Source organism: Gymnoscopelus braueri (assembly GCF_963280865.1).
Source record: "Gymnoscopelus braueri genome assembly, chromosome: 5".
Classification (NCBI taxonomy): Eukaryota; Metazoa; Chordata; class Actinopteri; order Myctophiformes; family Myctophidae; genus Gymnoscopelus; species Gymnoscopelus braueri.
Window position 1 is genome coordinate 30,671,486 of NC_137606.1, and position 17,733 is coordinate 30,689,218.

The following is a 17,733-nucleotide window of genomic DNA, read 5'->3' on the forward strand; positions in this document are numbered from 1 at the left end:
CAAAGCTTTAGAACCTTTCAAACCTTTAGAAGCTCTTAAACCTTTCAAACCTTTCAAACCTCTTAAACCTTTCAAACCTTTCAAACCTTTCAAAACTTTAGAACCTTTAAAACCTTTAAAACCTTTAAAACCTTTAGAACCTTTCAAACCTTTCAAACCTTTAACTCTAACACTATCAATACTCAATACCATCAACATTCTTAGCGATCCCACACTGTTTCTTCAGGAACAGTACCTTCTAGTTTTAAGATAATGTAGGATTGGGAGATCGAAAAAGAACAGAAAAAGAAAGCACAGCTCATGGTAACTAATGCTCCACTGGCTAAGAGAAACGATCCGTAGATAGTATAAAACAATTAAAAGATCGCTTTTTGAAACGCTTCCGGCTTCCGGTGAAAACGAATGGAATTCTGGGTAATCGAGGACTAGGGAAATTGTATGCAGTGACGGTAGTGACCAGCAGAGGTTGCTAAAAATCGTTATTTGTGATTTTGCATTGTACAACTTTAAAGAAAAACATCTTGTACCACTGTAATTTAAAAGTGCAACATTTAGCCAGAAAGTTCTTATCAGGCATTGATTTTCTCACACATTTAGATCTCCTTCTTTTTGTCTCTACACAAATGCTCAATCAGTACCTTGCTTTAATGGTTTTCAATTGTAATTCTATTCAGTGGTGGAAAAAGTACTGATTTTTTTAAACTCAAGTAAAAGTATCAATACCACTAATCTAGAAATACTCTGTTAAAAGTAATTGTCCGGTATTTAAAATGTACTTGAGTAAAAGTACAAAAGTATTGGCACCAAAAGTAAAAGTACTCATTATGCAGAATGTCCCATTTCACAAGTTCAATGTATACAAATCTTTTGAAAATAGCAGATCTACAAGCTCGCAACGTGTTGTAAGCTTGTAGATCTACCAAATAGCTGAATATAATTAAGGCTTAATTGGTTATAGCCCCATTATGAACCTCTCATAAGGGGCTAAAGTGGTTAATGCACGTTTGGTAATAATAATACAAATCTACAGAGTAACTATAGTAACTAAAGTTTTCAAATGATGGTAGTGGAGTAAAAGTACAATATTTACCTTTGAGATGTAGTGAAGTAAAAGTACAGAACATTTGAAATACTTCAGTAAAGTAAAAGGAAAAGAAAGTACAGTACCTGACTTGAGTAAATGTACTTAGTTACTTTACACCACTGATTCCATTCATAATAATTGATTCAACGTGAGCTGTAGTTTCAGTTGCCTGACAATTTCAAACTAGCTAGTTTCAGTGCCATCTAAGGCTCTGCCTAGTTTACCCTGTTGAAGTCAGAGCCTTCCTTGAATGGCTTTGTTTGGAGTAAGTTCACAGTTCACTTCGCGGCGACGCCATTACTTACAGCTCACACAGCTTATCTTCCTTGTTGTTAAACTAATAACGCACCTACTAGGCTGATTATGTTTTAATAGTGTTTTAATTTAGCAACAGTGAGAGACAATGTCAAGAAATTAGGGCAAACACACCGACGTTACCTGGCTCGGGTTGCTGGCTGTCACGGTGGATATGGGTGCTGAATGTTGCTCCGTCCGTAGCCATGGTTCACACGACGGTCGTCTGCCAGGAACGTCATGGCGAAACTTCAACCTGATGTTTGCACTTCCTCCCTTTTTGGTCCGTACATCTACATAAACGTTCAGATTTAAAATATAAAGTGCTTACCCCATGGTCACGGATGTCAAAATTATGTATGGGCCCTCAAAAGTGCCCGTATCCTCCGTATTGTTCAATAAAAAAGTATTTTAATCCGATTGGTGGCCATTTTCTCCGTTTTTTCCCATTTGTTTTCAACTACGCGACACTATCGGTTGGGAGGTGTATTGCACTCTGATATATTATAACTATGAGAAAAAGGCCACCAATCGGATTAAAATGCTTTTTATTTAACAATACGGAAGATACGGGTACTTTTGAGGGTCCGTACATAATTGCAACATCCGTGGCCATAGGGTAAGCACTTTATATTATATTTATATTGAAATCTGAACGTTTATGTAGATGTACGGGCCAAAAGGGGAGAAAATGCAAACACCAGTTTGAAGTTCATCCATGATGTTTCAGGGCTTGGTGCTGATGTTGCTCCGTCCGCTTTGCACCAGTCTGTGCCAAATTAAGCTGATTGATTGATTGAACACTTTATTAGCCAAAAAAAGTTCAGTACAGTTCAATACAAGGTCTGCTAAGAGGATTTTAAACCCAACAAGGACCCAATGGACTTTTGGCCACGTCGCAGTTCGCAGTGGTGTAAAGTAATGTACTCAAGTACTGTACTTAAGTACACTTTTGAGGTGTTTTTACTTTACTTGAGTATTTCCAGTTTTCAATACTTTATAGCCTACTTCTACTCCACTAGCCTACATCTCAGAGGCAAATATTGTAATTTTACTCCACAACATTATTGGAAAACTTTAGTCAACTTTGTAAAACAACCACTTCCACCCACTTCCTGGTTTTTCCTGGTGCCGGAAGGAAAAACTCAATGCATTTTTCCATTGACATTTCCAAAAATATTTATATCTATTAATTTAAGCCTCGAATCAAGCCATCATGACATGACATGAATCATGACCATAAAACGTTTGATTCTGTGATATTTTTTTTTGAAAACGGCAAAACAAAGGGTATTTATTAAATATAGTATATTTAATTAAATATAAAATAAAAGAAATCACAGAAAAAAACGTTTTATGGTCATGATTCATGTCATGTCATGATGGCTTGATTCGAGGCTTAAATTAATAGATATAAATATTTTTGGAAATGTCAATGGAAAAATGCATTGAGTTTTTTCTTCCGGCACCAGGAAAAACCAGGAAGCGAGCGGGAACTGCGATGCTCTATAGGCTACTTTAGCCGATCTTTAAGGTCACAACTGAGCTTGTAGATCTTAACAGATTTTACACATTTTATATATTACATACAAAACTTGTGATATGGGTCTTCTGCATAATAATGAGCACTTTCTACTTTTGATAGGCCTACTTTAAGTACATTTTGATACCAATACTTTTGTACTTTTACTCAAGTAAATTTGGAATTGAATACGCTTTTAAATGTAAAAATGATTCATGGGACAAATATAAAATCTAAAATTAAAATGAGAAAACAAAAGGCCTTGCAAAAAAGGCACTTAAAGTCATACGGACAGTGTGTAACTTAACAAAATATATTTTTGATACAATCTTTCACTGGCAGCTTATATTTTTCACAGTCACAATTCCACATAATGTGTTTTTTGTCAACTCCTCGAAATTAAACACCATTTTTATTATATCTGCAAGTGTCAGCCACTCACACCAAATGTACAGGAAATGAATTACATTAATTAATTCATAATGATGTATTCATTTTAATGGGGTAGGCCTTAATGCAAAATAACTAATACAACTATGGTGGTTGTAGGTCTCCCTGCTCTTCTATTTAGATCCCGTGGTCTGGTGGTAGGACCACTCTCCCCTGAGCAAGCAGTCTTCTCCATTAGCTCAGTAGTAAAAATGTCAGAATTTGCGCAGGGGACCACCAGGTTCGAATCCCTAATAGGACATGAAAGTTACAGAGTGCATCTTTAAGGCCAAAAAAGAGCAGGTGCTTGAGCTTTCAAGGAGCATCATAATGGTCTGTGCTGTGCACTAACTGGCTGAGACACCAGGCACCCCCATCATTTTACATTGTTACATTCTTTCAACAATGTCTAAATAAAGTTATATATACACAGTTTATTCTCCAGATATTCCACTGAAGGTCACTACCACAGGAGGTGACCAGCCCAGTTGCGATTTATTGCTATACTGTAATTACTTGAAGAATTATATTGTTTGCTTTCAGCAACCAGCCAACCACACTAATAATCTAACAATTCTGCTCCAGTGCCACCATTTCCTAACATGCTGTATTAATTAGAGGGGTGCCGATGTGCTTTCCAAACCCTGTTGTTTCTGACTATACAGTAGATGTCAGCTTGTTGTACCTAGAATCCATGCCAGACCTGCATGATGAGCTTGGGGCTCCAAAAGCCATTAATTACATGAAATCCTGGAGCTCATATGCACACACTGAAGTTATCACTACTGAGACATAGGGACCTTTTCCAGAAAATCTTCAGCTGGCTTTGTTATGCTGTTCAGTAGTTTTCTCATAAAGGTCAGTCCATTCTTTTTAAAATGTGTTTTTTTTAGATAATGCACAAATCAACTTTAGTGCAATTTAATAAGAGTCAATCAATCACAGATTATGATTAAACTGTTAATGTGCTATCAAAGTGTCACAGAGTTGGTCCATTGGCTAGCTCCGCTACCAATCCATCCATGTGGTTGCAGAAATGAGTCTGAAAATATTCTTGTGCCTAATGAAGAGACACGCCCGACCCCTTAGAACACCCAGGAGATTCTTGTGCCTAATGAAGAGACAAGCCCCGAGCCCTTAGAACACCCAGGATGATAAAGAGGACTGGTGGAGCTGCAACTGCCATGGCAACAGCACTAGATACCTGTGACGAAGAGGAGAACCACAATACAATCAACAATACAATACACCTCAAATCATGTTTCTCCTACTAAATCCATAGAAAGCATACAAACCTCAATAGTACTTATGTAGTCTTGCTTGAATATTTGTAAATATACATTGTAGAGGGCTAGAGTGCAAGGCAAGTAGGAATCTGTTCTTTCCGAGTCTCTGCATCTGTAAAAAAAGAAGAAAAAAAGGTTTTACGCGCACTCTCTCTCACACACACACACGCACGCACGCACAGACTGGTGTCTTTTGAAGAGGGTACGTGTGTATGAACTGTACATACTGTACACCACTGGTTCTCAACGTGGGGTTTGGTGTCCTTGAGGGTGTTCCGGGCAGTCCCCAGCTATGATTGATAGTTAGGAACCAAATGGACCCGTTCCATTCGTTTTTTTTTACAATGTAGATTAGGGTCCCAGAGATACAAAATTAAATTGTACCAAATGGTGGTCCGTAGCCTAATGCATATCGACCTGGGGGTTCTTCGAATTAAAAAGGTTGCTCTACACAACATTCATAGAAACAACCAGTACTCACTTGGTGTAAAGAGTAGTTAGAAGCACAGTCTTGTTTGCTAGATAGAGCTCTGGTATACCCAGCTCAAGCAAAACAGGCAATGGCAGCCTATATCCATCTTGAGCAAGGAGACCCAGATTATACCATGCCTGTGGAGAATTGATTGATTGATTTCATTTATTTATGGATGGACTATCATCCAAACAAGAATCCAAAGGATACCTGTTAGTGAGAGTACATATTTCAAACATGGTCCCAATTCTAAGATTCTAAGACACAAAGACACTAAAATCCCAATAGCGCATCATAATAAAAAATGAATACAAAAACAAGAGCTAACTTTTCAATAACATTATAAATCTGTTACCCTGTTCCATAAGGAAATCCTAACATGACTTCTATAAGACCCTCCGTAACGTGTAGCGGAAGGCTCTTCCACAATATAGCAGCAGAGTTTAAAAAAAAAAGTAACTTCTGGCTACATTATTATTCACTCAAGGCATTTTACAAGAACGCACAATGACAATGAGGTATTATATTTATGCTGAGTATGGACCATTTCTTATCAGAGAACACAAATATTGCGGAGCATACTCATTATAATATTGTACATGAGAAGTAGCATTGTACAAAGGCTTAGGTATAAATGCACACACACACACACACACAATGTAACATAACCATATTTAACCTGCATGTTCTGGGCATGTCATAATAGGCGGACATTCTGCAAAAATAGCAGATGTACAGCTCACAATGCGTCACATCGCAACACTTTGTGAGCTTGTAGATTGCCATTTCCAGCGAAGATATTTGATGTAGTAGAGGGTAAAAGGAGAGGGCCAAGTACAGGACCCTGGGGGACCCTGGTCAACGTATATGCTGTAGGGTTTAATTAAAGTAATGAATTAAAGCATACCTGTGGTTCATTTCTTAGTGCTGCTTGTTTGTACATCTGAGCTGCAGAGATCACATCTTTCTGGCTCCCATCACGTCCCTCATACAACAAGTCACCCATTCTAATTAGGGCTGGAAAGGTGACAGAAGTGATGTGAAATGTTTGCAAACTAAAATTATTTTCATTTTTGTCCAGCAAATTGTTTATTCACCATATGTATCAGGACTTTGACTCTGGGTTGTAAGGTTGTAATATCGCATCATGCAATTAGCTGCAAAATCAGGGTCCAGGAAACCTCCCTATTCACACACAGAGTAAAAACAACATTAATCTATGAAATACCGGTCAGAAAAAAGTGGATTAACTTCTTATATTTGTGTGACAAATAAAATGGTATAATTAAATATAAATATATGAACACTGCTTGACTGCTATTTCATGAAAAGTACATTTCTGTCACTTACTATATTTTGTTCACATAGATAGGCCACATTGAATTGGGCCACTGCAAACCCTGAATCAGCAGCCATGATATAATATACCAATGACATTAACCTGTTGGAAAGCATATTAATCCGTTGTAACCACAATCAACCCTCCTAATCAACATAGCATGTGTATACTGTATGTAAATAAGCTCATTTACATGTCGCTTTGGAAATAGGAATCCAGGCCTTTCCGTAAGACATTTCCTAGGTATCCATTGTGTTCAGCTGCCCACTTTGCCCATCTGTATTGCATCACAGAGATTTTAGCATACAGTAACACTATTATGGTATACCTCTATCTGAGGTAACACAAAAATAATAAGGTTAGTGGCTTACAATACGGCATCTAATGGGAGCCTGTTGACATGGCCAGGTATCCCAGTGGTCCACATGTCAGCCAGGACAATTGCTCCACTGATATGTCCTCTCCTTGCAGACTTCAAATAGTATGTATAGGCCATGAACTGTGGGAAAGACACAGGATTGAGACTGCATCCAATGAGACTGCATCCAATGCAATTAAATGAAGAGTTTTGAGGTAGCATTCTTGCAGGTTACTACAGATTGCATGAACAGTACTGATATATTGGCCAGACCGATAATGGTCTAAAAATGATAATGGTCATAATTTAACAATTTTCAACCTGGTGTCCTTATTTTGGGGCGTGTCATCAGTCATCACAGGCAAAACGTTTAAAAAACAGTAGATCTATAAGCTCAGAGCTTGTAGATCTGCTATCTTCTGACAATTTTTTAATAGGTCGTAGGTGGTAATAAGTTTCAGCTTATGTGTATATTCTTTATCTATCAAAAATTATGTGTTTATTTTATTTATTTTTTAATTGTTTTCTTATCCTGTAAAAACATTTTTGGGCATTGGTCGGGCTCTAATGAACAATTGATGTAACCTGGTCTGCAGCCTTTCCGGGATAGAGGCCTTGAGAGTACATGACACCAAGATTCATGGCAGCATCTGGGCTCCCGTGGAGGTCCGCCTGCTCCCACAGCTGTACTGCTTGCTCATAATCCTTCTCAAACTGCTCATAGTACCAACCAAGGGCATTCATTGCAGGTGCAAAACCCTGTCGAGAGCACATTATGAGCAGCAATATAAGGATGCAAATAGGCTCATAATCATACAGTGCATGTAGGTGTCAGATTATGTTCTCACACACAGTAACCTTAAGTATGAACAACACACAACCTGCTCCGTTGCTTTCCTCAGGAAAGTGACAGCTCTTGCGATATCCTTCTTCACTCCACGTCCCTACAGAGCAAAAAAAACAGAATATTCAATATTAGCTAAATATGAACTGTAACAGACCATAAGTAGTACTCTTCTAGTGGGTCAATATATTACAGTTCATATTTTCTTTGTGTCACTGTGATTAATATCTGACCTGGAGTAAGACTATGGCATAGTCATACATGGATACGGGGTCTTCCAGTCGGACAGCTCCTCTCTCATAGTGTCTTATGGCCTTGTCAATGTTTGGAGAAACCCCCTGCTGGCCCCAAAACAGCATACGACCAATGGCTTGCTGGAAGATACAGTAATTCAGGGGTCTTCAACGTTTTTCAGGCCAAGGACCCCTTAGTAGAGAGATGAAGCAGGGACCCCTACTATAATGTGTAAACTTGTGTTAAAGATTAAACTTTTTCATCGATTTCATAGATGGCTTTGTTGACTATCTTCAGCGTTGTGTAAATCAATGTTTTATGTTTATTTCAGACATTTAACACTTAAACCCTCAATACTTAGTAAACTTGACCTTTGGCTCTGTACTTGATTTGCTCCTTTTTCCTTCCACACCAAACCTCCTTGCTGAAAATAGCATGTCTGCTATTTTTGGCTAATGTTCCTCTCAGAATAGGGATGCTATAGTGTTGAAGTGGTTAATATAAAAAAACAAAAAAGTTTCCCATCACACAAAGATGTGGCCGCCCCCCTGTAGTAACTCTGAGGACCTCCTAGGGGTCCCGGACCACCTGTTTGGCAAACTAAAAAACACGCTCATGTTGTTCATGTGTCAGAAACATTCTTCCACTATATCAATATTGTAGTTTTACAAAAGAGACTATGTGGTGTGAGCTTGTAATTGTAGATCGGCTATTTTCTTTATTATGTGCAAAAAAGTATAAATCAGGCTTAAAAATTGCAGGGAAAATTATACCTCAGCCTCAGCAGCTCCATTGCGGGCCTGTAGTTTTAACCACTGGAAGATGTGATGACCCTCATTCGTTTGAAGCTTTAACGTCTCATCGTCATTGAGGTAAACAGACTCAACAAACTTCTAATAATATGAAAATAAGAATGAATATTAATTTGCTATTTTTCCTGATCTTCCTGAGAGCATTCTAAGCTAGTTCAAAATGCATTTATTTTTCCTTGAAAATGTTAGTGCATTTTTGGGGACATTACATAGTCATTGTAAACCAAACAGAGGGCATTATCCTTTGGCATTGTAAATCATCCAGTGTATTACAGAATTATCTTTCACATAAGTCATGACAGTGATTATTGTTTATGTGTATGTTTTTGGTCATGTAGTATTAAAAAGCTTTGTCTAAGGACCACCAACTCTCAATAACACTCTAATCAAGCCTTTAAAGAATCTGTTTCGGGTATTATGTCAGTCAAGCTGTGTAGCTGGCTGCACACTGAAATATGTAGTTTAGGTATAAATTACTGATATATTACATACATGAATCCTTTAGAAAGTGATTGTCATGGTAAAAGAAATGATGTAAAGCTACAGGAGGAGGTATCAAAACGTTTTAGATTGTACATGATTTTCTATAAAAGGAACCTGGAGGCAAAGTGGTGTACAGTACCTGCTGGGGTGTTGGGTTGTGACGGTCCAATGATGTCTGCTTAGCAATGTTGGCATAATAGCCATAGGCCAAGTCTGGGTCTAAGGGAATGCCACGGTCACCCTGGTGGTGCATGTGGCCAAGTCGCAGGAGTGCCAATCTAGAGTCCTTCTGGGCTGCCAGCAGGGCCAATAGCCATGCCTAAAGAGGGACAGGTACAAATAATAAGTCACGACGACACCACCACAAAGGTGTACTGAAAAAAAAGGAAAGAAATTGGACTCGCCCCACCACAGGGATATGCTTGTGCTCTGGTTTACACATAAGCACACCTTATTGGGCTGTTGTTTTACTCCAAGGCCACTGCTGTAGAGCACAGATGATAAATGCAGAGCTTGGGTATGTCCTAAGCAGCCAGCTTGGAGCAGTAATGGTATTACTCTGCCGACTATTCCAGTGTGACTCGCTTTGTTCATCTTATGAAGGGATAAGGAGTAGAGGGCACTGCCCACTGATTTCAAATCAACCTTTCTGCCCCCTGTATGTGAGATCAGATAGTGGATATCAACATTTCATCTTTGTTCGTAATATAGGGACACTTTGGCAATTATGTTGAACTTATTTTGTTTTATCGTTCAAGCCTCTTACCATATTTGAAAACCAATAATTTGGCCAGTTTGACAGCCTGTCGTCTCTGGGGGATACTCGTCTCCCAGGGTTCACACTGTGACTTTAAATGCAGTGAATCCTTTTTAATCCAATTATAATAAGCATCAACACAACTGTCTGAAAAAAAAAAAGAAATCAACCTGTTTTATTCCTACCATTGACTGTATATGTCCCACAAACATTTCAAAATCCTTTACTAGCATCTAGTGGACAATGTGTGTACTACCAGACTCTGCTTTCTTCCCGGCAATCCGTGAATATGCACCAATTTTCACATCGAGCTCCAGGTGGAAATCTTGACATGTCTGTAGCCATCCTGTCAGGTTGATACCCTTAATAAGTTCTGGAACAACAACTTCAGACTGCAGACCAGAGCAATAATGAGAGTTAAATTATTCAGTTGCAGAATAAATAAAGAACAATTTATGGTAGGTTATTCAATACCTGGCTATGTTACCATGTGTTGTGGAGGTATTCTGTTGCGGTAGTACACCAAAGGCCCAAAATAACCTTCCAACCCATTGACATATTTCCCTCCTCCGATCACAAAATAGCCTGCTGTGTCATCCAACTCTACTGTGTGACTGAATCTGTAAGAGAATATACATTATACACACTTAACAGTACAGTGAAGGCGTGTCAATCTAAAAAGAGAATAAAGAAGTGTTGACAAGAAATATGTAGATCATGTACAGTATATTGTTATGGACTTTGTCATGTCATAACCTTACGTGTGTTCTGCAGAATTAAATACACGTTCTTCCTTATCCATGCACACCAAGGATGAAGAAACCTGTGATCCATTATGAGACAATAACAGCTGTCATCTTGTTTGACTTTATTTTCCCAGCGTAATATCCATTTTAATGCCCTCTGTAGAAATGACTTACCATTCTACCACGCAGCACCACGTTGAGGTTACACCACTGACTTAGAGGCACTCTGAATGGAGAGAGGAATGCAGAAGATACTCCAGACTCTCCATTCACCTGGACGTGTAGCTGGCCTTTAGAGATGACAAAGGGTTGAGAGACTCATTAAGTCCCAACAATAATGGTGCATGGCTGTATTAGGAGAGGCATTCTGTAATATTTGTAGAAGTGGGAGCAGAAAACTTATTTTGACCTGAATCTGTAAGGAATATCAACGGTGTGGCATAGTCATCATGGGAGTCTATATGATGAAGTATTCCACACAAGCTCTGTGGGCAGTGTCTGATCACAAATATCCACACGGAAAACATACACCTAAAGGCAAATGAAAGATTGCTGAATTGAGTCTTGCTGATGCTTGCAGTGATAAGTGCTACATTGCTTTTTCTTACCATGGATAAGACACAGCCTTGAGACGCAAATGCTCTACAACCTCACTGTTGAAGGGCTGCAATGTCTTTGTCACACCAAACTTCTCCCCAGTTGAAGCGTACATCGATGACAGCAAATACACAGTTTCTGAATAACATGAAGTTTTCACTGATCACAAATCAGCACAACGATCAATGTTTTAGTAGTTTAGTTCTAATATTGATTAGTAGCGCCCCAAATTCAGACTCAAACCAGAGACCTTCTAGTCATGAGATTGCATCTCTTAACCTACCTGGCTCCAATGGGCACTGAGTCCTTGAGGTCATTTGGGTTAGCCAGAGCATCTGTGTACTCCAGGCCGGGCAGAGTTGATGTTGCTTGAAAGGGCGACTGAGAAAGGGTATGGGCTGCATGTTCACCACATCCTGATCTCGGATAGACCTGTCATTTTCTTCAAATGCTCTGTCCCTGAGTGTTGCTCGAAGGAGACTGCTCAACACCCACTGAGTGTGTGGAATTACCTCATCAGGTTGGTACACCAACCAATCAGGCAAGCTCAGTATCAGAGTTCTTACTCTGGGGTTACCAGGATCACAGCTCCAGTGTCTTATCAGAAGAGTGGAAGTGGTGCCAGTCTCAAAAGATATAATACAGTCCAACTGCACAGTAGCAGGGGTATCACACGAATAAAGCACTTTCAAATGATGGCCTGATACAGCCTCTTCTGGAGGATTCAGTAGTGTTACTTTATCTAAACCGTAAGCAACCTGTGTATGACAAAAGCAAGAAGCAGTGCAGAGCATTGATAAGGCCATCTGCTAGCTATAAAAAACACTGATATTTTTACCATATCTAGGAAAGAAATATTCCTACCTGTAAACTGAGGCAAATGTGAAATACATGGAATAGTGTATGGCAATCCATGGTCCATGTGGTCTTTTCACAAATATGTCCATAAAAATGTATACAAAACTGATCAGCAAAAAGCAAAAATGTAGATAAGTTACGGAACAAAGTAGCAGAAATTAAATTGCTCTGACATACAAAGCCCTGAAACAGTTTTACAACCCGGACCTCTTCCTCCTTTACCCAAGTGAAGTAGGTGCTCACGACTAGGTAAATATTGAACACATGGTCACACCTATTGACATACTGTGCAGTTATGTGGAGCATAGTAAGCTTCATTTCACAATTAATTTTATATTATATGTATATTGTGACGCCCACTGAGGCCTTTGCCAGGGTTTTGTGTACTGTGTGCTTAATCATTGCAGTGCTGGTTTGGAGGTGGAGTCGGAGACAATCAGGGGATGGGGAGACACCTGGCCACTGTCTCCCCTGCTCTGTCTCTTCATTCCTTCCCACTCCCGAGCGGCCACAGAAGAACATTTCTGTTTGATTTAGTTTGCTTGCCTTAGCCCTGTTTAAGTTGGAAACTTTTTTACTTTATTCAAAAAAAAATTTTTAAATTACCACGTCTTTTTGCATACCCTCCCTCTGTGTTTCCCCTTTATTTGTTGTGGCCTTAGAGCCAGGCCATGACAATATGTAAATGTAAGCTAATTCAAAACACTTTGATTTGGGACAGGAGATCTAAGAGCACATACCCACAGGGCAGTGCAGCATTTACTGTCAAACATAATTTCCCTTAACAAATCACATTGACATTCATTCAAAATAGTTTATTGCTATCATGCAGAAGTGCCATAAAAGTATATAACGTCACAGAAGATGCAAAATTATTTTCTCTGTACAAATATATGTATTCATAAATAGAAGCTCAAAAGGAGAAATAGAGAAATACACAGGGTGGGGGGAGTCGAATGATCCAGTTGATCCACCCCCCTAACCCAGTAGAGGTTTTGTTACAGCAGATGACATGCATTATTACAGTTCATTGTACTGGAGCAGAAAGGCAGACACACACACTCACTGAGAGCAGAATCCAATTACAGCTTCATCGTGCAAAAGATGTACAAATTACATTAGTTTAAAGTACCAGTAGAAAATGTGATTTCACCTGTCTGCTAAAGAAACGATTTAGAAATGTTTTACATCCATACCGTCTGTTACACAATGGAACCTCTTCACAGCAGACATTTTGACAGGTAAACAAAGCTCAAGCTGTGAATTTCACTTCTACAGTATGTTCCAGCATGAAGTTACACTACAAAGGAGCTGTCCATGCTGGCGCACATTAACACCTAAATGAACACAGCCACAAAAGACCTTTTTCATGACAGCTATATTGACATGAAATAGTAAGGTAAACACAGATATTACCAATGATACCAATTAAGGCTTTGCACAATAGCACCACCCTGACTCTTTTTGACCTGAATGGAACCCATTATGGTAAGACCTGTTTACTGTACACTACGGCACATTACTATACATTTCATGCCAATATGGCTGCTGTGACAAAGGTCTATTGTATCACTTTTTGAGTTTTTATTATACCCAGGTGTGTACTGTATTGCGAGTGCCTATGACTGTAGTCTAAAAACAGTCTCCATTACCAATGCATAGTTCTGTGTTCTTACCAGAAATAAATGGCACAATCATTTTTGCTGTGGTAATCTGAAGACTGTATTTTTCTGGATCATGAAAATGTGTGCACTTGCCGATTCCTATAGGTAAACATTATTGGGGTGAATAACTATGGTGCAAACCCTAGCACAACTGATTGTACTGCTGGGTATTGAGGAAATAGAATATTTATTTTGAGTAATAAGCGAACACGTTTAAAATTTGTCACTTTTTGTTCAGTGTTGAAGGACTTTGTCCTAAACACATACCTGGCCTGATACAATGGTAGGCAATATTCAAACAGCCAGCACACTGTTCTCGCTTCATACGTACTTGGGGTCCACCCCAAGTATAAAGCAAGAACAAAAAGGCTGCTGTGTGGAAATATGGTCAATACTGTTTTTTGGCACTTTTACATGATAGGCTGGTCTCTTAACATCTGCTTGCACAACTTAAGAATGGCCTCTAAAGATTGGTATGCAATTAAATATAAATTATATTTTCCATAATTGAAACTGCAACAAAAAATGTAATAAAATAAAACTTGGTGTACAGTTACTGCAGCTTATAGATACAGCAAATGGTTTTGCTTTATACAACTACATGCAATTTATTTCATTAATCTGTGATGCCATTTCTACATCAACCTGTCTATTTTTAATGTACTGTATGCAAGTCAGAGCTTTGGTGTATATTATGTAAATTAAAAACAGACCGACTTTGTTTCATATTACCGCTGCTCACTCAGTGGGGGTTACAAATTCTTCAGCCCTTATCAGCCCCCTCCTCTCACTGATTAATACTGACTCCTGCAAAGTATTCCATGTTCACTATTCATTTCAACCCTATATACCTTGTTGTACGTCAATAGCGAAACGTCTCAACGTGATGCGTTCCGAGCGTGTACAATCTGCTATTTTCTCTAAATATTCACAAATTATCTCTGAATGTTTGCGGATTTTTGCTGAATGTTCACTGTGATATGCCCAGAATAGCTAGGGTTCATGTGGCTTACTTTTGTGAAAGGGAGGATAACAGTAGCCTATGAATACAAACTAATATCACACCCGTTTTTGTTTATTCAATCTGGACTTAATCTGGACCAAAATGTTGTCTGCCTGCCTAGCATAAACTGGAGAAACATTTTTGGATGTCATTTCTCTTATATGAGAACATTCTATGAACCAAAATGTAGATCATGGATGCATAGATTTCACAGGAGAAAGGCCAATATTTCATCAGTACTTTTTTTTTGTGCTGTTGTTGCTAAAAGCATGTACAGTATATAGGATAGGTTCCACAACAAGTGTGCCTGATTTGGTCTTTTTAGCTCTGTGAAGTTATGAACTTCACTATCATAAACATACTGGTAACACATGCGACACCACCCCAATATAAAAACAGCTACTTTTACATTGTTGCCCTCTGGTCTTGCAAGGTTATTGGTTGTAAACACATTATGTGTGTCAATGTGTTACTGGACCAGTGTTAATTTTGGTGGCATGGTTTCAAAACTGACAAGCATTTAACAAACAATAAATGTACATTTCCCTGTGAGTCTGCATTTTAAATGTAACAAATATATTATTGATGTCATGTGCTAATGGCAATTTAAAAAATTCAACACATGGGAACTTATACAGTTAAAGCAGGCCTATTATGCTTTTCCTTAAATAATGTTACACGGTAAGATGTTAAACTTTAAAAAAGGTGGTCAAAGTTTCAAATAATGATGTAAACTAATGATAAATGAATCCCCAAAGCTCAGGCTTCAGACTGCTCTGAATGCTAGGTTTCCAAAGTTTTTTTTTCTACTTTCAAGATGAACTGATGTCATCTTGTGACGGATTTCTTTCTTTTTAAACTGTGATTCATGCAAAGACACAGAATAAAAACGTATATAACTGGACATTAGCATAATAGGCCCCTACTAGTCTGTAATTAGCACTTCACGTGGTCACATGTACTCAGAGGAATTATCTGAGATAGACTTTATGTTTACTAGCTCATGTTGACCAGCTGGCCCATGCCAACATATGTGCCATTTCCCCTCCTGCACAGAAGACACCAAAATTGGCAAAAAACTAAACAAAAACCAAGTATTCATCAATAAGAAATTAAACACAGAGTCTGTGAAAAGAAATGGAGTGTGAATTCAGTTTGGGATTGTAGGCTCGACGGGTACTGAGATTTTAAGGACGAAGAATTAAGCAAGCACTAAGAGCATTCAAGTGTCAGTCAAACGAAGGTGAAGACATGCAAACTGATATAGACTGAAGTACAAGAGAAAAATCCACCCGGGAGTCTTGTTTTCCTTTGACAGACTGGCACCACTTCCTGCAAAATAAATAGCACTTTACATTCCAATATACAACCCTACCCATTACCCACATATTCAACATTGACAAAATAAAGATAAAACAGTTGGTTGCTCCCACAGTTCCTCAGAGGAGGTGCCTACAAAATGACACAGCGGCAACAAATTGCCATCATTTGACCATTAATAAATCCCAAAAGGTGACTTTTCCAAAAACAGAACAAAGAAGTTAGTCAAACCGTTTTTGACAGCTCGTAGTTCATAGCCCTTATTTCTTCTGTTTCTTGAAGATCTTAAAGGTGTGTTTCTTGCGGCTGGCTGTGGAGTCAGTGTCTTCTCCTGTTGAGCCACTGTCCTCCTCCAGGGGGCTCTTCTTAGAGGAGAGCTGTGGGATTCGGGTGCTGCCTTTGGCCGCTGCGGTGCCCTGCGGCTGCCCTCCTGTAGGCGATGGCGTGTCGGGTTCAGTGGAGTTAGGGCTGAGGGAGCGGGAAGACTCTGATATCGACATACTGTTGATCTCTCCCAAGCTGGAAGACTTCTCTATGCCGTACACCTTCTTCATGAGTATGGGGCTTTCAGGGGCCGTCTCGCCCTGAATTCCTCCCTCATGAATACGGTTCCCCCCATTGGGCGTGTAGGCATGCAGAGAGGTGGTTTCGTCCATACGGTGGGAGGAGGAGCTATGCGTGAGAGAGGTGGGCTTGACCAGGTGGACTTTGGAGCTGTAGGCAGACAGCCGATCCCCAACTTGGGAGAGGGACAAGGAGGAGTCTGAGTCAGAGCGATTTAGGTCCCTGTGATGGAGAATAAAAGAAGTGCAAGGGAAAAGATTAGAGGTTTGAATACTCACAAATAGATTAGTTAAACCATTGCATGCCGGGGCTTGTCTACACACTATGCCTGCAAAGCTATAGACATTGGAACTCCACACTTGTTAGTAGTGCAGGAAGAGGGCCAAGATCATGAAAATGGGGAGGGGGCTGAAATGTGAAGTGAAATAAATGGATGGGGATGGCAGTTGTGAGATTAAAAAAAGAAAACAAAAAAGAGTGGACTAATGCAGGTAAAAGCAAAAATTAAAAAAATGGAAAACTCAAGAAAGCACAGCAAAACAAATAAATAAATCAAATAGATTTTTTTTTAAAAGGTACGGCAGAACAATATGCTGAAAAGGCCACTAAAACGATCACAGAAAGATTATGGGAAAACCATATAACCAATATATATGGAAGGCCAGTATAGGTGATGTTGGGGGTGGGGGCAATGACATCCACGCACATGCGTTGCGCGTTTACAATTGAGAGCAGATGGATACCCGAAGCTGCCGCGACGCATGGTGCGCACTTTGGGGACATCTGGAGATGGGAGGTCAGGGATGGTGTCCAAGGGCTGGAAATAAGAGGAGTGATAGATGTGGGAGGAATGAGGGCCAAGGCCCACAGAGCTGGGCGAGCAGGATGAGGATGAAGACAGAGATTGAGGATTTGGGTTGGAGTTGCAGATGAGAGAAGGGTGCGAAACAGCCGAGGAGAGGGAAGGCAGAGAGAAAGCCTCAAATTGTCCCATAGACTGACTGTGTGACTGTCTCAAGGTAACCCTAGACCGGGATGGGTAGGGGGTCCCCTCTCCCTGGTGCCCC

The 17,733-nt window shown here is 39.5% G+C and overlaps 2 protein-coding genes across 4 annotated transcripts in view; both read right to left on the reverse strand.

Moving 5' to 3' along the window:
* Positions 1-3,464: 3,464 nt before the first annotated feature.
* LOC308086182 (protein sel-1 homolog 3) lies at positions 3,465-12,357 on the reverse strand. Its single transcript, XM_080429614.1, has 23 exons — positions 12,122-12,357; positions 11,541-12,015; positions 11,269-11,395; positions 11,070-11,191; positions 10,835-10,950; positions 10,676-10,737; positions 10,402-10,534; positions 10,171-10,306; positions 9,924-10,061; positions 9,608-9,813; positions 9,297-9,476; positions 8,636-8,755; positions 7,862-8,002; positions 7,666-7,728; positions 7,370-7,543; positions 6,798-6,925; positions 6,620-6,703; positions 6,438-6,528; positions 6,185-6,272; positions 5,995-6,104; positions 5,097-5,224; positions 4,625-4,727; positions 3,465-4,533 (listed from the first exon to the last, which is right to left on the reverse strand). The coding sequence occupies exons 1-23, from the start codon at positions 12,170-12,172 to the stop codon at positions 4,441-4,443; spliced, it is 3,069 nt and encodes a 1,022-aa protein (XP_080285740.1). The 5' UTR covers positions 12,173-12,357; the 3' UTR covers positions 3,465-4,440.
* A 558-nt stretch (positions 12,358-12,915) lies between these two features.
* Positions 12,916-17,733, reverse strand: part of stim1a (stromal interaction molecule 1a) — a 37,566-nt gene continuing 32,748 nt past the window's right edge. For 2 of the 3 annotated variants that reach the window (XM_080428906.1, XM_080428904.1), the window contains one exon: positions 12,916-16,888. In XM_080428906.1, the coding sequence (XP_080285032.1) occupies positions 16,363-16,888 (526 nt within the window). In that variant the 3' untranslated portion in view covers positions 12,916-16,362. The remainder of the gene's footprint in view (positions 16,889-17,733) is intronic. The other variant, XM_080428905.1, reaches the window with a different exon arrangement.